This window comes from Myotis yumanensis, unplaced genomic scaffold, assembly GCF_028538775.1.
Source record: "Myotis yumanensis isolate MYYU_CA2020_CCGP unplaced genomic scaffold, mMyoYum1.0.hap1 SCAF_7, whole genome shotgun sequence".
Classification (NCBI taxonomy): Eukaryota; Metazoa; Chordata; class Mammalia; order Chiroptera; family Vespertilionidae; genus Myotis; species Myotis yumanensis.
The window spans coordinates 89,262,207-89,286,344 of NW_027223758.1; the positions used below are offsets into that span (position 1 = coordinate 89,262,207).

A 24,138-nucleotide genomic window follows, 5' to 3' on the forward strand; every position below is an offset into this window, starting at 1 on the left:
CAGTTTGTTTCTGTGAAATAACATTTGATAAATTAAACATACCAAAAGTTCATATGATCATGAAACTGAAGGAGACAGAGCGGTTATTCTTGTGATATATGTGTTGTTGTCTTAAACGGGCCCTGTTTGATGGCTGATGAACGCGGTGGTTCCTTGTTCGTAATTCTTATTATGACGGCGTTTATTTGTACATGTTGAGGCTGTGTTTGTGGTGTCAAGTGAATGCACACGGGATGGACAGGATTTGAGGTGGGCGTGATGTGTTAGTGGTCTGGTCTCCTCTGCGCTCTTAGGAAACAGCAATTAAACCAGCAAACTGCACTTCCTTATGCTTTAAAAATATCTTGTAAATTAACATTTAAGCGAATGGGTTTAGTGGATTTTAACTCTAAAAGTCTATGGTTTTATAATGAATTAGGGAAGTGACTGAATTTTTTCAAGGATTTCTCTTATTTATACAAGAATTTACCAGTTCTTTTTTTTTTTTCAATATATTTTATTGATTTTCTACAGAGAGGAAGGGAGAGAGACAGAGAGCTAGAAACATCGATGAGAGAGAGACATCGATCAGCTGCCTCCTGCACATCTCCTACTGGGGATGTGCCCGAAACCCAGGTACATGCCCTTGACCGGAATCGAACCCGGGACCTTTCAGTCCGCAGGCCGACCCTCTATCCACTGAGCCAAACCGGTTTTGGCTACCAGTTCTTTTAAATGAAAAATATGATTTGATTCACAAGATTTTGATTTAAATGCAACTTTTTAGAAACCCGTCTATTGAATAAAGTGCATGCTACTCCTATTAAAAAATAACACATGTGTGTAGTTTCCCTAAATGTGTTCCATGACCTAATCATATGAAGTGAGGAAGCTATAAAGGGTGCGCATTGAGGCAGTCAGCTGTTTGGAGGAGGCTTGGATCCAGCAGTGCTGTCTCGGAGCCTGTGATAAGTTACTGTTGCTGTAACCCACAAAGCCCGTGATTTCCTACACTGATTTGTCCAAGGCTCTCTGTTTATTTCAGAACCTCATGAGACTTGGATATGGCGAAAACATTTTAGGAAGTGTCTCCCTCATGGATAAAGTCATTGTTTTGATCATGAGTATTATTTTCCCCATCTTGTTTCTCTCAGGCTGTTTTCTAAATGTCTAGCATTTATTACTTGCTTATGCCTTATGCTAATGTCTGCCATTTGTGACTATAGATTGCGACTCACATGTTTGACCTGCTTGGCTAGGTATGAATATAGATTATTGGCAAGTGACACGTTAACTGTAAACACTGCAGATTCTTCCTGGGAGTGCCATTTCCCCCGCTTTGCCTGTGAAAGTTAGGGAACATGTCTACTGCATCGCAGACATGCATCGCCCGTGCAGTGCGAAGGCCTCTGCAGTGCTGACCCCGGGGAGAAACAGGAGGAAGCGTGGGGATACTCACGCAGCAACAGCAAAAGGCCAAGCAGGATCAGGCCGATGGCGTTGGGCCCCAGCCTCCCAGATGGCTGGTCTCCATACCTGGGCCCGGGCTGGGGCTCTGTACAGGTGTCCCTGTTGTCACACTGACACACCTCCACAGCCAGGCCTTCTGGAGTGTCACACTGCCTGTCCTGTCTGTCTGCGATCACGAGGGAGATGGGGTATCTCCCGGGGGGCAGCTGCTGCTGGGTGGTCAGCAGTGCAGAGGTGGCTGTAGAGAAATAATCATGCAAATCAACAGTGGGGCAGGTGCCTTTTCTCTAAAACCACTGCTTTTGGTTAACAGAACCAGAGTTCCGTAGACGTCACTGTTGCAAGCAGTGAGGCTAATGGTAGGGTGAGATTTGAGCAGTTATGAGGCTACAGGGATTTGGCTGGGTAAATCGGGCTGCACATCTTCCTGGTCCCAGAGGGTCCCCCATGAAGACCCAGTCCTGCCCTGAATGTCCCCACAAAGAAGAGGGGCACCGGCATCATTTAAGTCCCAGGTCGCTCTCCTGGGGCACACCCCCTCCTGTGTGGCTGCCTATGCCAACTCCTTGGTTCTTGGTGGCCCTCTTGAGACAGGCGGGAAGCCAGGGCAGTGGAGCAGGGACACGGAGACCACAGCTGAACAAACTGGCGGAGCCAATTACAGTTGGTACAGAAGGCTGCCTCCGGTAACCTCTAGGCCTCAGTTGTATTTCAGCTCCAGGTCCAGACAAGCAGCAACGCCAGGTGGGCGACACTAGGACCTGCTGCGATGACTGACTAACCCCTGCCCTGACACTGACCAATCGGTGGAGACCACGACCCTGAACCTAGAAAACAGATTAATATTCTGCTGAAACCCTCCCCTGAGACCTTTCCTAAGATTCCCGCCTGCAAGAAAGAGATAAAGCAGTGGTTCCCAAACTTATTTGGCCTACCGCCCCCTTTCCAGAAAAAATATTACTCAGCCCCTGGAAATTAATTTTTTAAAAATTTTAATAGCAGTTACTCATCGCCCCCAAATGCACCTGTGGCCATCACCGCCCCCCTGGATCGCTGCAGCGCCTACCAGGGGGCGGTAGCGCCCACTTTGGGAATCACTGAGATAAAGTCTCCAGACAAAGGACTCAGCGTGTGCTCTCCCTTTGGGGGAACGCCCCCTGTCCCGCCATTCCCTTTCCCTCTTCTTCCCCCACAGGCACGCATCTCCTAAACCCTAAGGGACCCCATGAGGCTTGCAACCAGGGGAGCAGTGGGCAGCAGCAGCTCGTCCCAGGCTCACCCCTAAACCTGTCTCCAAGGCTCCCTTTTCCCTGACTCCCCGAGAGCTAGGGCAGCCCAGCCCAGGCTCTCCTGTTGCTTCTTCTAAGCTAGTCCCTTCTTGTTTTATGACTCCAGCTTGAGCAAGTGTTCCCCCACAGTCATCTGAGCTTGTTGTGAAGTTTTTCCCGCAGGAGGTCAAGAACCCAGACACTACTGGCCGCCTGAGGCAGACCCACCAAGGGCCAGGTCCCCTTTCCTGTAACATCGTGACTGCATCCCTCCTGCCTAAATCCATGTGTTTGTGTCTGACTTACCAAGACTGACTGTCTGCTTTGGCTGATGCTACCTCAGCTGCTCCTGTCAGTCCTGATCCCATGAGCCTGGTGCTGGTTGTATGGGATTCCCTGTGGTGAAGGCCATTGTCTCTCTGACTTGTGAGCATTGATTGCTCTCCATTCTCTATTGCTACATCGTTCCTTTCTAAGTGGGCTCCGGCAGCAGCTCTCAGTGGCTGCAGGTCTGTGCTGCGTCCGTCAGTCCTTATTTATTTATTTTACATTCAATATTATTTTGTTTTAGTTCCAGCTGTACAGCCTAGTGTTGAATCGGTCTTGACTCCATCATGCCCTCTGCCATTACCCCTGGTCCACCCAGTCCAGCCTCACCCAGGCAGGTGTATCTAGTGCCAGGCCCTGTCTGTCTCATGTTTCTTTTGCAGCCTTTTCATTGGCCGTGTGTCTGGTAAACCCATTTAGACCTACATGCTTCATTTGGAGCTAAAACCTTACTCCAGGGTCAGTAAGGCCCCAGGAAAGAAGGCCATGGAGAGCAAGACCCCTTTGGGGACCTAGCGATGACTGACACCTAGGACTAGGGCCCCACGGTGCACATGGATAACCGGGAGCAAGGTTGGTTCAGAAAGGAGTTAGAGAAAAGTGACTTCATTTATAAGGGACTGAGGTGGCCTGATGGTCACTATACAATTTGGAAAGGGAGGAGATTCTTATTAAGTCTCTTGGCTGTTTCTCTGAGACTCCTGGCAAAGACAGGAAATGTAAACTTAACGTGGAAAAGGTCAGAAGAAAAGGAAGGATGGAGTAGCTCATTGCCATTGGCTAATGGGTTTACAGGCTTCCATTCACCCCATGCTCAGGATTCCTGACTTGCAACTCTTCTAAGGAGCTCTTCCTATGAGCCCCGAGCAGGCCGGCTCTCCAGTGCGTCCTGTCTGCCCACAGCCTGCCCAGAAAGAAACCTTTATGTATTCAGAAACCTAAACAGCTCTGCAATGCAATAGGTGCCTGACTAGTCTTATTTTGGTGTGCTCTGGAGGTAGAAATAACATATAAGAATAAAAAATTGGAGTCCACATGAAAAACAGAAAATATTAAACAGTGCTAACACGATCTCACAGCATTTCTTTCCTCTGCTAAAGAGAAGAAATTCCCGAGGCAAGGGCTCCATCTTCGTCGCATTGAATGTTTTTCAATTGCTCCTGGAAAGAACTTGCTCCCAGGAGCACTCTCATCCTCCGGGAATTTGCCTTGATGGTGCCCCTGCACTGCTACTCACCGTTAACGGTCGTGATCCGCCACACGATGGGCAGTTTTACACTTTCATCCTCCAGTGAAAACGTGTAGGGGCCAGTGTATCTGTCACTGTCCTGCGCTCTCGCGGAGACAACCACGGAAGGTGATGAGCTGCAGATCCTTTCCTTTTCCAGGACAGTTGTTGGACAATTTTCATTAAAACCAGGCACTTCAACATAGATGGTGCCTGTAGATGTCTTGCCCGTGTTTTCTGTAAGAATGGCATGTTAGAGTTAAAAAGATACACAGAACAAGCAGGCTAGAAGAGTCAATATGGGGAGGGGGGGCCATATGCAATACTTTCAACAACAAAGATGAAAAAATATAAACAGCCCTGACTGGTTTCACTGAATTCACTGACTGCTCAGTGGATAGAGCGTCGGCCTGCGGACTGAAGGGTCCCAGGTTCGATTCCAGTCAAAGGCATGTACCTTGGTTGCGGGCACATCCCCAGTAGGAGGTGTGCAGGTGGCAGCTGATCGATGTTTCTCTCTCATCGATGTTTCTCTCTATCCCTCTCCCTTCCTCTCTGTAAAAAATCAATAAAATATATTTTAAAAAATATAAACAAACAAAAATGAACCCTTTAAGTGTTTCCTGCATGCAGCCAAGTTAGCGTGACTTCTCATGAGAGATTATATTTGTTATTCTTACAAGTAAAAATGACCTACAATCTCCACATCTTGTAAAAAGAAAATTTAACTCGGCTGGCATCTGATTCTGTAGCATTGGCTATTAATTTAATATACTTGGGACTAAGGTGATGAATCCACTGACTGCTAATGAAATCAACAGAAAATAATAGTTTTCTTAAGTGTATCCTACTCCATGATCCCGGCACTGTGTGAAAGATTTTTTACTTCTAAAGCTTGGGCCAAAGTATTTGGAATAATAAATGATTTATCTTTGTTACCTAAGATATAAAAGATTATTTAAAAAAATTTAAATGTGTTGACAATCAAAAACATTAAATGAAATCTAGCAGTGGCAGGATTGAATCTTTCTGTATTTTTTCCCTTCATGCTTTTGCTGTTTTCTCAGATGATGTGAATTTTGGTGTTTATTCTTTTGTTTTAACTTTATGTTTGCTTATTGCCTTGAGTATAAGCTAATTTTATACTTGTGGACACACACATACAAGGTTAATGAATAGTATTTTTAAAACATTCCAGAAGATTTTATTGTTTAATGACATAAGCACATGAGGTCTTCATAAGGAACTCATTGTATGAGTAACTCACAAAGGCACCTCCCACTGGAGCTGAGCTTCCCTTGTAGGCATTCAGCATCAATCTTTATCCATCTTTCTCAAAACCAGAAACTCTGGTGGGTCTAAAAATCCCTGTCCCAACCACAAGCAAACCACAGGACGGAACACAGAATTCACTGGCGCTACAAAGGCCACTGAGATGTTGGAATGCTAGCCTTCTAGCTTCAGCTGCCTCGGACTTGACACCCAAGGCCCTATGATCATTGATCTAGTGTTGAAGGGAATTTGTTCAAGAATCATAATCATCTATTCATAACTAAATGCAATTGGAGGAACATTTCTCTGAATACGATTGAAACATTTTTCTTACCATCGATGGCTAGAACCTCTGCTATGATTGTCCTGTTAAATATGAAAGTAGAATCCCGAACCATGTTTCTGGCAAATTTGATTTGAGCCGTTTTTGAGTCAATAATTAGAAAACCACCATCATTCCTTCCGAGGGCATATCTGTTTTATAATAGAAAAAGGTAATAGTTTTTTTTCAAATATGGAATGTTACCTACTTAATGACAATGACCCATTTATATTTAATGTATCTATATTGAGTATAAGACATTGAAATATGCTTTTCGGAAAAGCAGCAGAGAATTAACAAATTAGTATGGAAAAACAGTAACCCTTAAGGTGTGTTCACCTGGGTTTTTCTAATTTATGCTCGGTGCAATAACCTGTGTTCTTACTCTTTACACTAAAGTAACTGTTTTTGCACGTGTTCTTAGATTTTAGGCATATGTGTCTTTGTAGATACTGTTCTGTCTTATTGCACCACAGCCTTCTGGTGAACCTCTGCTCTTTAAGACTCAATTGAAAGTTTCCATGAACCATTGTCCTGACCTCTGTAGGCAGGCTGAAGCATTTTTCTTTTAGTTTCCACTTTAACTTATGCTTATGTTATCTTTGCTCATAATACAATGTCATCTAATGATTCCACTACTTATCTCTTCTCCAGTTAGCAGCTCATTGAGTTGGCCACCTTTGTATAACTTTATATTCTTGCCATATAATAGTTTTGGTGTTATTTATTTCAACACTGGGGATGGAGCCCGAAACCAGGGCATGTGCCCTGAGTGGGAATTGAACCGTGACCTCGTGGTTTATAGGTTGACGCTCAACCACTGAGCCACACTGGCTGGGTGTAATAATTTATAGATTAATACTAAGTCAAGGAATAATACAATGTTATTGAAATAATCATACCTGACATTTGAAGCAGGTTTGCCAGTGTCTTCATCAATGGCTGCATACGTTCCGAGGATGTAATTGATCAACTTTTTCCTACTTATGCCTTTCTGGACAATAAATGTCTTGGAAGCAGGGCGGAATGCAATTCCTTCTCGCACATTTATAACTTGAACTTTGACTTGGGTTGACTGGACTCGATATTGAGAGATTACAGATTGGTGAAATTCAGCTTTGTTTTTGACGGCGATACTAAATTGTGCATTTTGTAGTTGTTCATAATCTAGCGGCTGGAGTAAAAATAAAATGAGAAGAAAAGAGGCGTCAAAGAAATACGGTTTGGCAAACCCACAAGAGGACAAGAGAACTCTATCTTATATGCTATGAATCGATCCTTCTATTTCTATGAATAGAAACAGATCTAGCAAAATCGTTTCAGAGAGCATTGTAATGTTGAGACAGAGAAACCTTTGGAATTCTTAACTCATGTAACCTCAGTGCAATGATACTCACAAAGCAGGTACTAGCAAACGTCATTTTAGGCAACGGGGTGCAGAGGAAAGAACCCAAACGTGCTATGGCAGCCTGGTTTGAATCCCGGTTCTGCTACTTACAATCCCTGGGACTCAGGGAACAGTATTTCATATCTCTGACCCTCAACTTCCCACTTTTGAAAAAAAATCCCACCCTAGCTGGATTGGCTCAGTGGAAAGAGCATCTGCCTGCAGACCAAAGGGTCCTGGGTTCGATCCCAGTCAAGGGCATGTACCTTGGTTGCAGGCTCCTTGAGCCTTGGCCCTGATCAGAGGCAACCAATCTGTGTGTCGATGTGTGTCTCTCACATCAGTGTTTCTCTGTCTTTCCCTCTCTTTTCCACTCTCCCTAAAAATCAATGGGAAAATATCCCTGGGTGAGGATTAATAGAAACAAAACAAAACAAAACAAACAAAACTAACAAAAACAAATCCCTCACCTCGTCAGATTGTGAGGACTGAGCAAACTGAGGCCCATAATACATTCCTCTGAATGGCAGCTCTTGTCACGCACAGAACAGTCACTGGATTCATGTGCAGTGATGTCTTTTCTGATTTAAAAAATTCGTAGGTGGCCAAGGCAAACTGTCTTTATAAACTTGGTTGGCAAAGAGGCCTCTGTAAAGCAGTGCGTGCGTGGCTTTTTATAGACCCATTTGCAGATGGTCTTGCATGAGAACGATTTGACCTTCCTATGGAGCTGGCCCAGACCAAGGCCTGAGGAACCCTAGGTAAGCCTGCATAGTAAATTTTTTGTGGGTGATGAGATCAGGACGTGCTCATTTTAGTTACATTTGTGTATTCGTGGAAATTATTATAGTAAGGGATCTGGATTTCAGTGTTAACTTTGCAACGACTGCCAAGCATGTTAAAGGGTTACTTTACTCACCCATTTCTCATCTTGCAGCTTTAGTTATACGTTCCTATTTTCTAGAAAAACTTGCCTCTTTTCCTCCTTGACTAGCTAATCCACTTAAAATAAACGGACAGATTCAAAAGCCACAATTCCATGTGTGTGTTTGTATCTCTTCCTAACTTCAGTTGCAGAGGGAGAATGAGATTAAGTCAAGAAATGTGTTCTACTTTCTTGTGCTTAAATTAAGCGTGTGTGTGTGTGTGTGTATTTGTGTTTACTACAGACAGTATGTTGTTTTGGAAGGAAATAAATCAACATGTTAAAAAGGCTGTCTTTAGGTAATGGGGCTATATGTGTGTGTCTTTAAAAAAATTCGACCTACTTTTATGTGTTTTCTAGAAGGAAGTGGTATGATTAATAAGTGCATAAAGTTTACTTGTAGAAATGATAGTTTTGGCTAATAGAGAATATGTTTGCCACCAAAGGGAAGTGAGACCTTACCTTAACCACCTTCAGGATGCCTTCGTTAGTCCTGGCGTCAGTTTGTATTTCAAACCAATTCCCTTCGTTGCCAGAGGTAAAGAAATACTCTGCCAGCCAATTATCTGTGAACTCTTCATCCAAATCTATTACTTGAAATCGAAGTAACTCAGAACTCAAAGTGTTTTCCTCAATACTCACTGAATACTAAGGAGAGAAGCAGAATTTAAGATTCAATGTCAGGTTCTATCGAAGGGGATTATGTTTATTCTGAATGGCATTAATCATGAATTCTCAGATTATGTATTGCCTCCTTGTCAGTTACTGAATTCTTATATTTTACAAAAGCTATTTTTTTAGAGAAAAGTGCGGAGAACCTAAATAGAAGCCAGCGAGCAGACACATGCTGAATTAGGGTGGCAACGTATATAATAAAGAAAATATAAAAATTATTCTTGAGGGAGTGAAGGGTGTACCTGAGATTCTTTGAACATTGGGAAGTTGTCATTGACATCCTTCACTTTGATGCTGCTTTCACACTGGCTTGATAGTCCTTCTCCATCTCGGTCTGCGCCACTCACAATCAGACGGTAGCTGCTCACTTGCTACATTTGGAGTCAAGAAAGAAAATTAATTAACTCTAGTGCCAAGAATATGAGTGACAACTACTTGTTTCCTATGAGTAGGGAGGGAAAATGTTCCAGCTCATGATTTATTGGAGCACGTGCACTGTGTGCTGTCCATCATCGAGGGTGTGTGTGGGGCTCTCGAAGTCTTTAAGAGGCTAGAACAGATTTTCTCTTTTGTGGGCTGCTTAGGGCAAGAAAGGACACTTAGAACAAACGTTGTCAGTGATGATGGTGGGATGCTATGCGAGGGAAGCTCACTTACAGAGTTTTTTTTTCCCTGTCGGTCTGTTCAGAAAATCATCTGCATAAAAGTTATATGGAATACGATGGGGTAGTGTATGGTGGTGGTGGTGTGGTGGTAGGATGATGGGGGAGAGAGAGGAAGGAGATTCTTTAGTGTTCTGGAAGCAGGGGTAACATTAAAAGAAGTCAGGAGAAAAAGTGTGCCATCAGAGATGGCTGTTTTCCAGATAGACATTTTGTGCTTCATCTGTGAAATACCCTTTTCCTCCGTCATATGAGGAATTAATCGCAGTTGGTCCTTGTCCATGAATGGCAATGCCCTCTTCCACGCTCCCACTTTAGCGCCCACTGGTGCACTCACTTGTTTACTGAGGGTGTGACTGATTGTGCAGGTGCCAGGGCCCCCCACCCCCTGGAATCACATTAGAAGGCAGACCGTTTCCCTAGATTGGCCCCGTTGAGTACTGGGAACCTCTTTCCTCTCTTCATTCTCTGGCAAAATGGAATCACTTCTTTCTGGCTTTATTAAATAAAATCCTTTACTTCAATGGCTCCCAAGTGCCTTGCTTTACCTCTCGATCAAGAGAATTGGTCAAAGTGCGGACTTCCCCGCTGTGTCTGCTCATGAGGAACATGGGGATGCCCGCGGGCTCCTGGGAGACGATTTTGAAGGCGATTTTAGAGTTCAGATGGTTTGGCTCATCTGCGTCCGTGGCGTTCAGTATCATCACCAGAGAGTCTGGGAAGGAGAAGTTCATTAAAGAATACGGAGCCGTTGATGTTCTGTTTACACTAATGACTCAACACAAGTTCAAATCAGTATTTGTTTTTTTAAGATCTTATACCTGTAGTATGCTAACAAAATATGACGTGTCACTTGCTGTCTGTCTTCATCAGGTAGAACTGTACTGCCTTCCCTAAAACCCCCCAGTTCCCCTTAGGCCTTGGCTGTGTGGGGTTGAGAGGCTTTTCTGTCTTCCCTTGGTGGATGGCTTTATGATTCTCTTTTCCCCAAATTATTCAAGCGACGTGAGAGTGTCTCATGCCTTATAATCTCAAAAAGCCCTGCTGGTGCATCCCAGCTACCTAAGGCCCCCGCTTTAGCTTTGTGACTGCTGGGTGCCCATGCGACTTGTACGCACAGAATAAGATACGATTGGCCTCATAACAGAGCCGCACCTAGAAGTACAAAGGCAGGGAATTATTAGCTCAACTGCAAATATCAGAAAGAAGATTTAGGTTATCTCTATGAGTTTTTTTGGAAAACTGATGAAACTAAGAATAAATTAGCTTATAAAAATGATATGCTATTGTGATACTTGTATTTGAAAATTTTTTAAAAAATCAGCAGTGGTAGGTACTGTAAAAAGACTTACTTGCAGGACTATTTTCTTCAATTTCACCCATGAATACACTTTGTGAAAACACTGGAGGGTTGTCATTGATGTCTAAAATTTTGACCGTTAATATAAGTGGTTTCTCTACCTCTTGTCCTAAGGCATTTAGCGCATGACATGTGATCTAGAAATAAAAGGGAAAATGTTAATTCTCACTCAGCAAGCTTAATTTGCATACTAGGAGCTTGCCCTGGCATGGATAGAACTTTCACGCAAAGGAGAAAAATGTTTCCCCAAAGAGTAGACAAAGTAAGAAGAGGTACCCGTCTGGGCAGACCCGTTGGGCTAGTTGCCCTTTCTCCGGACTGCCACTGACTCATGGCAGGCGGAGCTCTTGGCAGGCGGCGTCTGCAGTTTGGCAGTCATGCCCCTCCTGGCATGTTCCTTCAGGGGCATGACCATGAGTGGAGGCTCTTTGTCAAGGGGCTAATGTTGTTATTTGTTGGTAGATTGATTTATGCACTGATCTCTCCTCTCCATTAACCAGTACAAGCGTATCATCTTCTAGCTACGATACATGAGGGGAAAAGGGCGCCCCATGTTGAAAACACTACTTACGTGGAAATTTGGGGTTTGCTCACGATCAACTATGGCTGTTATGTTAATATCTCCAGTATTTCTGTCAACAACAAAGATTCCCAAAGGGGGCTGATCAATTCCGATTCCAGTAATGCGGTAGGTAATTTTCTGTTTTGCATGGAAATCTGAACTAATCTGCAGCAAAAAATACCCAAAGTGTTAAATACTAATACAAAGTGTTAGTCAGGCTTTTTCCTTCCCCCCTTTTCTCCACTGCTATAGTCTCCAGTCATCTGTTCATTTTATTCACCCTTTCTGACACTGTGCTGTTTATTTATTACCTAAATCTATACTAGAAATATGACATAAATTGTTGCTTCTGATGACTGGTATGGACAAAAATGCATTAATCATTTTGGTTTTAGAACATTTGCTTAGATTGTGGCCACCATGGTGATGTTAAAAGATTGAGATAAAGTCAGAGAGGCTACTTCTGAATGTTCCTTTCTTAACAGTTAACATTTATAAAAGCCATTTATTTTAGCTTAAATAGGGAGAGCTGGAGAGAAAAAAGGGAAAGGGGTTACATAGTAAGTGTTAAAATGTATTGCTTTTTATTATTCTAATTTTAAAGCTTTTTGTGTGGAAAAGTTCAAAGATATATAGTTAGAATAGTGTAATGAACCTGATATATTTTATCATTCAGCGCCAACAATTAAGAATACATGATCAATTCAATGTTGGCTCCTAGCCATTTTTAAAATTATCTTATCCACAAATTTTTTTCTATTGGCTAGAATCTGGATCTAAATAAGACTTATCCATTGAAATAGGTCCAAGTGTCTTTTAATTATTTTTTTATTAGTCTACAGACCATAGTTCCTTCATCTTTGTCTATCTCTATTATTATTATTATACATTTCATTTTGGTTGTAGATATCAGGTTACTTGTTTTGTGGGTGGCCCAGTCTGCATTTTGCTAACTGGAACTGCCCTATTACTTTAATTTCCATCCAATCCATTTGTTCTGAAAATTCGCACTGCCCTGCTCAGGTGACTTACTTGGGCAATGGGGTTTCTTTTGGAGTTGTCTTCCTCTTCTCTGCAGGGTCTTGCAAATTTCACCCATTCACGTTTATGTCTCCTTCTGCCTTGCACCGCGGTCCCGTTTTCTCCAGGCTGCCCTTTCGTCTTATGGGAAAAGGGGTTCTGTTTGGTATGCACACGTGGGACATTTTCGCTTTGGGAATTGCTTATATAGACACATAGATTGAGGAGCCCCCTATGTTTCAGGATATCTAACGTTGCTCTATCTCAGACTTTGTCAAAGAAGAAACATTAAATAACTAAAAGAGTTACAAAGCTTTTTGCAATGTGACTTTTAAGGCAGCATTTAATCATATTTTGTATTTTCTCCATATATTTCACAGTATCTTAACTATTCTTTGCACACAGGCCCTGTTTCATTAGAACCTGTTGATTTAACATAAGAAGAAACAATGCCTGAGATAAATTATATTAATAACACTTACACATTGCTGGTATTTAAGTATTATTGGACTAGTTGTTAGAATTTTCACAATTTAATTGTTAAATAATTTAAAACATTTAATATTTGTTTGCCTGAACACAATTTTAATTTTTTAATGGAACTATTATTTTAATTACAAAAAACTTTTCATACTTTACCTCTATTCTCATTTCTCCATGAACCAATAGGACCACCTGTAGACATTTAAATAAAGTAAAATTAAATATGAATTTTTCAAATAAGTACTAACTACTTAAGATAATAATCCCGATATTTACATTCTGCTGTTCATATTATAGTTTGTTTCTATTTTTTAAAAAAAGTAGATTTCGATTCAAAGGATAAAATCTTCTCAGGAAAAAGAAAATGTTCTAAATATAAACAAATTCTCTTTACTCTGACTACAGAATTTTAAAGATATACAGGAAAATCTATTGGATTTTGAAAAACTCTTTTTAACAGCCAGTTATAGTAATCAGACATTTTGAATCTGGCTGTTCTATAAATACTTCCCAGGAGATGTGGAAATTGTTGCTTTGGCAAACAATGGCAATCATCATTGTGATAAACTCATCAAGTTCCCTGGGCGATTTTTAAAAGCCATGACTTACGCAACTGACTGGTACCAAGGCATTTCTGTATTAGCTGCAGGGTAAGGCTTTTTTTTTAGTTGTTCATGAGTGGACATAATGAAAGGAACTCGTCTGGGTTAGAGAATGGAACATAGAAGATGGGGTTAGGCTATTCTAAACACAAGAACTGCTTGCTGTGGCACACAGACCTGCTCATCTCTGCCCTACTCCATTTAAATACTGAGCTTAATTTTCTTACTCATCTGAAATAAATGACGATAAAACATGAAGGCAGGCAGGCTAGGGTCTTTACTTCTCAAGAGCACTCGGGACCTTCATCTCTGTCTTTTTCCATCTTGTTTTCTGCCTAGAACGCATCCTTCTTCCCCTTTCACCCACTTAGGTATTACTCATCCTTTAAGATCAATTCAGATTCCAACAACATCCATGAAGCTGTTTTTACTGAGGTCTCCTTTTCTGGGCATGTGCAACCCTTATTCTGAACTATGCAATTTAGTCCAGAATGGTTTGCCTGGATTTATTATTTCTTAATCGTTTTATGTACATTGTGGTGCTAACTCAAGAGAACTGTAAATTTGCCCGATCAGTGCTTCTACATTATTATTATTACTTGCAACCCTTACAATATCTGTTCCTCTGTAGATGTTTCACAACTTTTTGCTAATCCACTGATCATGTGATCTGAAGGAAATCTGGTAGGGGAAAGATTGTGAAAAATAAATCAGAAGAAAAAATGAAAGTAATAATAGTAGTTAGTATTTATTATGGTTTTGTGTCAGTTGCTATGCATAGAGCTTTATATTTATTATCCTAATACTTGGAGCAGCCGTCGCAGCGAGCTTCTGTTATTGTGATCCCTTTTTTTTTGTGGATAAAGAAATGGAGATACGAGAGAGGGAGCACGTGGCTCCAGCTAACAGACCTCCTGGAGCCAGGATTTGAACCATGGCAGCCTGATTCCGAAGTGTGTATGTCACCACAACAGTGGATTCTAGCCAAAGAAGGCATACGTAGATAAGTAAAAACCAGTAGTAGAGAGAAAGTTTTATACTAGTCAATTTAGATCTTTTTCCTGGCAAAGACTGGGGGTTACTCCTGAAATGATATAGATTTATTACATTGTTTATTTGGGGAGATTATCATAAACAGGTAAGTCCGAGTCTTAACCAAAGGAGTAACTTTATCAGACATAGGATGCCGGGACCTTTCCATTCTAACTATTTCATTGAAATCTTTATTTCCAAGGGTGTGTCCATGAAAAGAGCTGTTGCATATTGTGATAACAGGTCTCAACGTGACAGTATAGCTTTGCTGCTCTTTACTGAACACTCTCAGGAGTTACGTGGGACTCCTGAGACCAGAGCAGTGTGGGAACTGCACTGCCCCTGACTCAGGGAGGAAGGCCAGCCACACTCCCCTTCACAGGGAAACGGGAAGAGTCATCCAGAAAATATGCGTCATGTTCGCACTAGCCCCACAGAGAACAGTTCTTCTAAGAGCCACTGAAGTACAGTTCTGTTTTCTTGGGACAGCATAGGAAGGACAACCCTAAACTATGGAGAATGAACATTGTCGACAGCTGTGTCTCATCCAGTCTTTTCACAGAATGAGAGTCCTTAGAGAAGTTACTTAGGCTAAACCTTTACTCTTGCTCATCTTCTCTTAAACTCAAGAATGTTTCCTAATTCTAGGGGGTATTATGAAATGTGATTATTTTTGCTCTTCTAGGAATAATGGGTAGCTAATAAGAAACACTTCTAAATTTTGAAAATGCTCATTAGACATTTGGAAATATAATTGTAGCCTTAAATTATTTAGAATTGTGTTTTTAAAAACTTAATTATTTTAGTTAATACATCTCTGTAGCTACTTGATTATTTGAGTGAATTTGATAATCTAATTATTTTCAACATTTATTAAATATTTCAGTAGTTTCCTGGCAATATAAACCAACTAAGTTGTCTCTTTTGGTGACCTGGACTGGACATATCAGTGTGGAGAAAGCACTTCTTGTCTTGAGAGTTTAATCAGGGTTGGGGAGGGATGCGGGAGGTTGGCCAGCCGGGGAGGGACCATGGGAGGGCTCCAGGACATGTCTGGCCCATCTCGCTCAGTCCCGATTGGCCGGACTCCAGTAGCAAGCTAACCTACTGGTCGGAGCATCTGCCCCCTGGTGGTCAGTGCACATAATAGTGAGTGGTTGAGCGGCCTTAGCATATCATTAGCATATTACGCTTTGATTGGTTGAATGGCCGACCAGACAACTGGACACTTAGCATATTAGGCTTTTATTATATAGGATCATAAAGGTTTGTACTGTATATGGTAGATACACAATAAATACATTTTGAGGATATTTTAATAACAACTGCTACTTTACTTGTTTGGCTATCATTTTATTTGGAGTTACTTCAAGCTTTCGTGTCGGAGGGATAGACAGTTGGACTATGCATTAGATTCATGGAGCTGCTTCCAGCTGGCCTGGAGTATAGCAACCCTTCTCATCTCTAGAATGGGTTAAGAAAGGGCCTCATCCACTCCCCTCTGGGAAATTGGAAGATGAATTAGGTAATTCAAAGAAATCATTTTAATTTTTAAACATGTTTTGTATTTAATTATTTGTGGGAAAAAAGTCATTATATATATATATGTTGGTGATCTCATTTCTATAATTGGTCATATGCAGTGATTATTAATGTGTCAGGCCATAGAGGTCATCAGTAATGTTTGATGAATAAATTACATATGTACAATTCAGAAGACATGAGTGATTTATCTTTCATCATCTCCTATCTATCTCTCTATCTATCTATCCTTTTTAAAATTGAAATTTAACCCCCCCTTAAAAGTTCTAATAAACTTTGTATTCATCAAGTCAAATTTCTTACTTGAACAAAAATGGCATATTTATTTCCTTGGAAATTCTTATTTAATTTCAGACAATTAAATTTCAGTAACTGAGTTTTAGAGTACACTCAATTAATTTAGAAAGTTAAACCTTGTATTGTGATAGAGATGCTAATTAAAACAAATACCATGGATATTCTCAGATGCTCATTTTAAATGCTGCATAAGTTGCAGTCAAGTATAGTAAAAAAAAAAATTGGACCCTGGATCCTGAATCCTTGAGTTAAGTCCCAGTCTCAATAGACCAGTTGTATAACTTGGAAACATTACTTAAATTTCCGGTTTCCTCATCTGTAAAATAGGGACAACATTTCTACTTACTTTGTAGGTTTCTTGTGAGGATTCAATGAATTCATAGGTGTAAAGTGCATAGATGAGCCCTAGCCCACTAGGACTTATGTGCTTAATACATGTTAATCACTTCTGTCCCTAAACTTTAAAAAAAAAAAAGGTATAAAAGAGCCCCTTGGACATGAAGTGAGTGCCCTTGTATTGTTACTATCCACACCAAGGCACACAGAGCTGTCCCTTTTTTGAGCATTGGAAAGCGACAAGAACCAGTTCTCCTTCGTCCAGTTGTGTAGCTCGTTCCTTGCCCAACTCCAGGGGGACTGTTGACACTGGAGTTGAGGCGAATGCACCTCCTGGAACTGTGCCCTGCACAGCCTGGCCAGCTGCACACGTGAGGCAGCTGGGCACCTTAGACAAATTGAGTTATTCACAGTGTCTTAGAGCTAGTAACCAGGTGCCTGTACATAGGGGGTCCCCCCAAAGGGTAGACACACACTTTCAATAATTATGAAGGCAGTGTTTAGTAAAATGCACTTCATTTTCATAGTAGAGCTATCAGCTGGTAAAGTGCATACATTCTTGGGGACACCCTGTATTTCTCTTGTGATGAACTTCGCACAGCAAGCCCTCACCTGGCCATCAGGGTGACTCCTGACTGGAGAGGAAGAGTGAGAGGCTGGAGGTTAGGAGCAGCCTGCTGGGAACTGAGTGTTCGGTTCCAAAGGAAAGGAGTTTCAGGTGTTAGGTAAGCGGGAGTGGTGACTGACAGAAGTAATTGCATCTCTCCTGCCTTCCGCTCAAGTCGGGCGGGGTTGCCAGAATTGCCTGGCAAGGTTATTCTGATTTTGGCTCTTAACCGGAAGAGAGGACCGGGGGCAACTAATTTTCATACATCTATTAGCATTGGAAAGCAGATTGTTTCATCAGTCACGAGAAGAAGAGATACCTCAAAGATTTTCCTTCTGTTAAAGATTTGGACCATTTAGCCTACAATTTTTTCCTAAAATTTTTCTCTTTGGCTATTCTGTAGAAGAAGGTGATTGGAGGTCATTTCTCTGTATTTGGACCGCATTCTCTCAGAACTTGATATTTAAAGGACTTCTCTCGCTTTTTTCCAGCCCTATCACTACTAACTTTAAACACTGTGTTCTGGAAATATTTGCATTTCAGACATCTCTATTAGTTTTGTGATGAGTAAACTTTATATAATATAGAAACGTAAAATTAAAACACGCATTGTCCAGATAGCATTAAAGAGTGTTATGTTTTGGGGACTATCAAACACTGAGCAATGTGCACCTTGAAGACAAACCTTTTCAAAAAGTTAAATCTCTGAAGAAAAGCATTTTTCAGTCATAAAGCCTTTCCCCAAAATGCATATTTTGTATTGTGCAAAATGGATCAAACAGGCACAGGAAACTGCTAAATAGTAGGGAGAATATTAAGGCAGGAGTTATCAAGAGTCATCTTAATTACTAAAGTATTGCAACTGATAGGCATTCGCATCTTAGAAAGCACTTGGCATTTTCCACGCACTTCCTTGCGCTGATTTACTCTCACTCTGGCCATTTTAGTGTAGGCAGGGGGCTCTGATCCTTCTTACTTGACAGTGGAGGAAACAAGGGCTGGAGTGAGTCAGCAGAGCAGGCGTAGACAGAGGGCTGTGACTTTGCTGTTCTGTCTCGCCTCTCTAGGCAACCCTGGTGTGGTCATAGGATGGCGGAATTAGTGCAGAACCTCAAACATGTTTTCCAACTTTCAGACCCACCCTTCCACAACAAAAGATGTGCGTCCCCACTAGACAATGCTTGGAAAAACATTGCTTTTTTTCCCCATCACCACACTGTTTCGAAACTGGGTGGTGCCCCACTTCTGAAAGGATTCCATTAGCTTTCACAGAATATACTTTTCAATATGACCCTCATCTGCTTTTCCAACTCATGTCCAGACTCCCCGGTGCAAGCTGTCATTCCGGCCAAACCAGTGTGTCCATTGTCCCCAGGCACATGTCATACTGCATCTGCCTTTGCTCACGTTGGTTTGACAAGGGAAGATCCCCTCCCTTGATCCACCTATGAAACCTTACCTGGTCCCTGGAGCCTCGTTTGCCTGCCTCACTCCTGACTGACGCTGCCTTCCACTAATAGCATCAATTACCAGCATTGTCCAGGGAAAGTGTAATGAGAACCTCACGAATAATTTCAAATGTCCTAATAGTTATATTTAAAAGGATTTAAAAAGGTAAAATTAATTTTAACGCAGGTCTTATCTAATATATCCAAAATACTACCATGTCAATATGTAAGCAATGTAAACATTATTAATGATATGTTTTCCATACTAAATCCTTAAAATATGATGCATATTTTACACCTAACATCTCAGTTCAACCAGTCTCATTTCAAGTGGTTAGTAGCCCATGTGGCTAGAGGCTACCATTTTGGACAGAGCAGTTCTAGACCACTCAGTTTAACAATTATGTATAAAGTTATATTGCTGTTTAAATAGCTTGTGTGGAGGTGTGTAACATTTTCTTTAAGGGGGAGAAATGTTTTAACATTTCATAGTGCATTTTAGAGGCTGCGTGTGTGTGTGTGTGTGTGTGTGTGTGTGTGTGTGTGAAGTTATAGTTTAGAGAGGCCTTATTCAGTTATTCATTTATCCATTCTTCAAACAATTGAGTGTTCACTGTAAGGCAGATATTATGGGTAGACATTGGAGTTAAAAAATGAATGAAACAGCCCTCAGTATAAGGATCTCACAGTAACTAGAGGAACAGAGGGATGATAGAGGATATACCTCAAAGCAGGAAAGAGCTCTCTAAGCTTGTGGGGGTCCAATTCTGTGTCCTTATGACAACACTATTCTGACTCACACTCCGCTTATCTCCTAGCTTCCTGAGTTGGTCACCCATTCCAGAGTGGGTTATTAGGCTACCTGTGGTTTAGTCTAGAAATGACCATCTGAAAGGTGGGAAGTCATACAACTGTAACATCTATAATAATAAAAGCGTAATGTGCTAATTAGACCCAACAGCCAAACGACCTTCTGGACGTCATTCTGGATGTCCTTCTGGATGAAGCTGTGGCGGAGGGAGCCGAGGCAGAGGCAGTTAGGGGCGATCAGGCAGGCAGGCAGAAGGGTTAGGGGTGATCAGGCATGCAAGTAGTTAGGGGTGATCAGGCAGGTGAGCAATTAGGAGCCAGCGGTCTCAGATTTCGAGAAGGATGTCTGACTATCCCACAGGGATCGTACCTAAACCAGCAGTCAGATATCCCCTGAGGGGTCCCGGATTGCGAGAGGGTGCAGGCTGGGCTGAGGGACACTCCCCTCCCCCCGCATGAATTTTGTGCACCGGGCCTCTAGTTTCTCTATAATATTCTTAGGTGGAAAACACATCCAGCCTTTGGTGGAAAACACATGGACATATTTTAAACATAATACTTTTTATGTATTAAAATAAATACATTAGATAACCAGAACAATTACAGTTCATCCTTGAACAGCATGGGAATTTTTTTCAATAAATACTGTAAATGTATTTTCTCTTCCTTATGATTTTCTTAATAACATTTTCTTTTCTCTAGTTTACTTTATTATAAAAATATGGTGTATTTATACATATCATATGAAATATGTGTTAATTGACTGTTTATATTATTGGTAGGGAGGAGTCAAAAGTTATACAAAGATTTTTTGACTGCATGGGGGTCAATGTCCCCTTAACCCAGTGGTCTGCAAACTCATTAGTCAACAGAGCCAAATATCAACAGTACAACGATTGAAATTTCTTTTGAGAGCCAAATTTTTTAAACTTAAACTATATAGGTAGGTATACTGTTATTAACTTAATTAGGGTACTCCTAAGGCTTAGGAAGAGCCACACTCAAGGGGCCAAAGAACCGCATGTGGCTCGCGAGCCACAGTTTGCCGATCACGGCCCTAATCCATTACCATGTTGTTTAAGGGTCAGTTGTAGCTACTTTGTCATAATAGAAACGACCCTAACAAAAAATAAGCCAATTTTCTAGAGCAGCCTCATGAGAGCGAAGGCTGGGAATCTCCCTGGCTCACAAGGCAGCTGTTCTAATTTTGGACACATTTACTGTTTAGAAAGTTCCTCCTTGAGATCTATCTCCCTGTCACTTCTTAAAGTCCAATGATCTCAACGTTACAGACGAAGAGGCAAGCACAACTGATGCCCAGACTAGCCCAGTTTATTATCGATAAAGTGGGGAATTAGCATTAGGAATTTTTAAAAATGTTCACGTGTGGTATACTTCACTATTTTGCTATCTTCATGTGACTGAGAATATTGTGACTTTGTTTCTTCACTAGAGTAGCACCGTTAGGAACAAGCTGGTCTGTATCATCCAGGCCAGTGCTTTGCTCTGCAGATCCCACTTCTCTTTTGGTTAGAAAGAGTCCCACCCAGCAGAGTGTCCCTCTCTCCGGGAGTGTCTGATAAAATGTCCATGTGTTTTCCACCAAAGGCTGGATGTGTTTTGCACAGAATGACTAAGCAGACACGCTGTTTTCTTAATAACCCTCTCAGCTGCTCTCGAGTCAAACGCTGCTTTGATTTTAGTTCAACGGTCCTTGGCTATTGCAGAAACATGTCAGGTAGCAAGACCGGGCATGAGTGATTCAGAGCCATACGCTCAACAGATATGTTACCTTGGGAAACAGACCTGCTTCTCTTTAATGTGTTTTAGCTTGTGCATCAAAAAGACGAATAAAAACATGACTTTGAAGAAAGTGACGGTGTTGTGGAAAATACATCTGAGATCAGGGTTATTTGATTCATTAACTAAAGAAATGCTAAATGGCGACTTTCAAATTCATTTCTCTCTCATTTAGTTTTCTATGTAAAATATATGAAAAAAAACAACCCCACAGCAAATGGGAGAAATGAGTAATCGTTATAATTGCATATTAAAATGTTACTTCGACTGCACTCTTTTAGACTTTATAAGAAGGATTTGCAGTTTCACTTTAAAGTGTTTGTTTCCACTGTGCCTTCTTAGGCTTTGTAATAGGGATTCAGCAATCAAATATGATACTCCCTTAGAGGAGAGAAAGAAGCACGGAAAGCTACGATTATTGGAAGGAAAAGGAGGACTTACCATGAAAACGGTGAGAGTCCCCGTGGTTCTGAAGAGGAGCCAAGCCATCGTGTGGAGTCCCCAGGCGAGCAGATCCCGGAGTGTCTCAGTCCGTCCACAGCAGCGTCTGTGCCTCTCCAGGAGTCCGCGGCGGCCTGTTATGCGGGCCCTCCCCACCCAACCCTAGGATTGGTCTCACCAGAAACGCTTGAATCACTTTTCTCCCAGGTGAAAACTTAGACACACCCCAATTCCTGAAGCGATGAGATCCTTTGTTGGAAGCTGAATGGGAAGGTACCAGATGAATAAGAAGTTAATCACGGTGTGGGGTGCAGAGCGAGCCCTGACTGCGCCGGAAAGAATCCAGTCGGCTCTTCCAGGGCTGCAGTGAAAGCTGAAGGCAAAACAAAACTCAGAATCCCCCCGAAGCTTGTCTCTTCAGGCTGAGAACATTGATAGACCTAAAGCTAAGCAAAATGTAGGTGTTAAGTAATAATAGATCTTATTGAAAATAACTACAACTCTGAAGAAGAAAACCACCACACACACAACTGTTAATGTAGGTTTTGAAGGAGAACAGCTAGAAATAAAATGGGAGTCCACAGTTACATGGTGCCTTGGACATTGCGCTTTATAAATAAAGCATTTAAAGCCAGATCTCTGACAGCAGTCAGATGGCATTTTTCCTATTGTATTTCATTTAATGTATACGTTTTTTTAAAAGGTAGGCGGCTGGTCAAGTAGGTTATATTTGTGCGCTTTTAATTACTCAAGGTCCTTCCCCCAGGGCAGCCTGCTCACTGCTACAGGCTGTGCGGTTCTAAACATCTGGTCTCCAACCTGCGTTAAGGACAGAGAAAAACTGCTGACACCACTTTAGTTTGCGTATAACATTAGAATTAAACCCTCCCCCCCTTTTTTATCCTCACCTGCGGAGTGGGGATTTTTTCCATTGATTTTTAGAGAGAGAGGGAGAAAGAGAAAGAGAAACATTGATATGTTTCTCTTAATTAATTGGTTGCCTCCTGCACACACCCCAACTAGGGCAGGGATTGAATCTGCAACCCAGGTACTCGCTGTTTACTGGGAATTGAACCCGCAACGCTCAGGTGTGCAGGCTGACGCTCTAACCATTGGGCTGCTGGCCAGGACTAAAAACACTTTTTAAAAAAAATTTATTTTTATTGATTTCAGAGAAGAAGGGAGAGGGAGAGAGAGATAGAAACACCAATGATGAGAGAGAATCATTGATCGGCTGCCTCCTGCACATCCCCTACTGGGGATCGAGCCCACAACCCAGGCATGTGACCTTGACAGGAATTGAACCTGGGACCCTTCAGTCCACAGGCCAACACTAGCCACAGAGCCAAACCAGCCAGGGCTAAAAACACTTTTAAATATTCTAGGTTATCTAAAGAAAGGTTTGGTAGAAGAGCAATTGTATTTTTATAAGTATTTATGCACCAGGTTTGGGAAGCTTTTAGTTTCAGGGGAGCCTAAAATCACAGATGATTTTAGGCAGGAAGAATTTTGTGTGCCAGCTGGAAAAGAACACCGTGTAGGCCAAGTCTTGTGTTTTGTTTTGTTTTTAATTGTGGTTAAATGTACATAACAAAATTTACCATTTTAAGTGTACAGCTGAGTGCATTAAGTACACTCACATTGTTGTGCAACCATCATCATCATCTGTCTCCAAAAAAATCTCATTTTTGTAGATAAAGTTTTATTGGAACACAGACATAGCCATTTGTTTATATATTATGTTGTGAATGGCTGCTTTTGTGGTGCAAGGGAAAGTTGAGCAGAGCTGAGTAGTGGGACAGGGACTGGATGGTCACACAGCCCCAAATATTTACTGCTAACGTATAGAAAATGTTTGCTTTATTTATTTACTTTCAGAAAATGTTTGCTGACCCCTGGTTGACACCATATACCTTTAGAATATCTGGGACAAATCTGAAGGGGATTGACTGCAACAGAGGAATAATTAGTAAATATTTTAGATTTGCTTTCACTTGGTAAGGAAGTTTCTAAAGATCAGGTTTATTATTATTATTTTTTTAGAGTTCCCTCTAAATTCCATAATGCGCATTTTATGCACGTTTTGATTAGAATCAGAAAGTGAACAACTACTGAATCCTTTTCAATATGGAAAGACTGACATGCAGGGAACAGTCTTCTCTGAATTAGGAAGTGGTTTCTCTGTGGCTGGACCAGTCAGCAAATATGAGGGATAGAAGCTGGCTGAGCATTATTGCGCTTATTAGTGATTTGTACGTTGGTTACTTTCTGAAGTTAGTTTTT

General features: G+C 41.5%; 1 protein-coding gene across 2 annotated transcripts in view; it reads right to left on the reverse strand.

Annotated features, from left to right (window-relative positions):
* The window catches only part of DSG3 (desmoglein 3), a 28,867-nt gene extending 6,894 nt beyond the window's left edge, over positions 1-21,973 (reverse strand). The window contains exons 1-12 of one of the 2 annotated variants that reach the window (XM_070421229.1): positions 21,856-21,973; positions 13,097-13,132; positions 12,470-12,598; positions 11,447-11,602; positions 10,868-11,012; positions 10,064-10,230; positions 9,096-9,224; positions 8,641-8,826; positions 6,769-7,040; positions 5,879-6,018; positions 4,282-4,509; positions 1,439-1,687 (exon numbers count right to left, since the gene is read on the reverse strand). In XM_070421229.1, the coding sequence (XP_070277330.1) occupies positions 1,439-1,687; positions 4,282-4,509; positions 5,879-6,018; positions 6,769-7,040; positions 8,641-8,826; positions 9,096-9,224; positions 10,064-10,230; positions 10,868-11,012; positions 11,447-11,602; positions 12,470-12,598; positions 13,097-13,132; positions 21,856-21,903 (1,885 nt within the window). In that variant the 5' untranslated portion in view covers positions 21,904-21,973. Of the gene's footprint in view, positions 1-1,438; positions 1,688-4,281; positions 4,510-5,878; positions 6,019-6,768; positions 7,041-8,640; positions 8,827-9,095; positions 9,225-10,063; positions 10,231-10,867; positions 11,013-11,446; positions 11,603-12,469; positions 12,617-13,096; positions 13,133-21,855 lie in introns of both variants that reach the window. The other variant, XM_070421228.1, reaches the window with a different exon arrangement.
* Between the last annotated feature and the right edge of the window lie 2,165 nt (positions 21,974-24,138).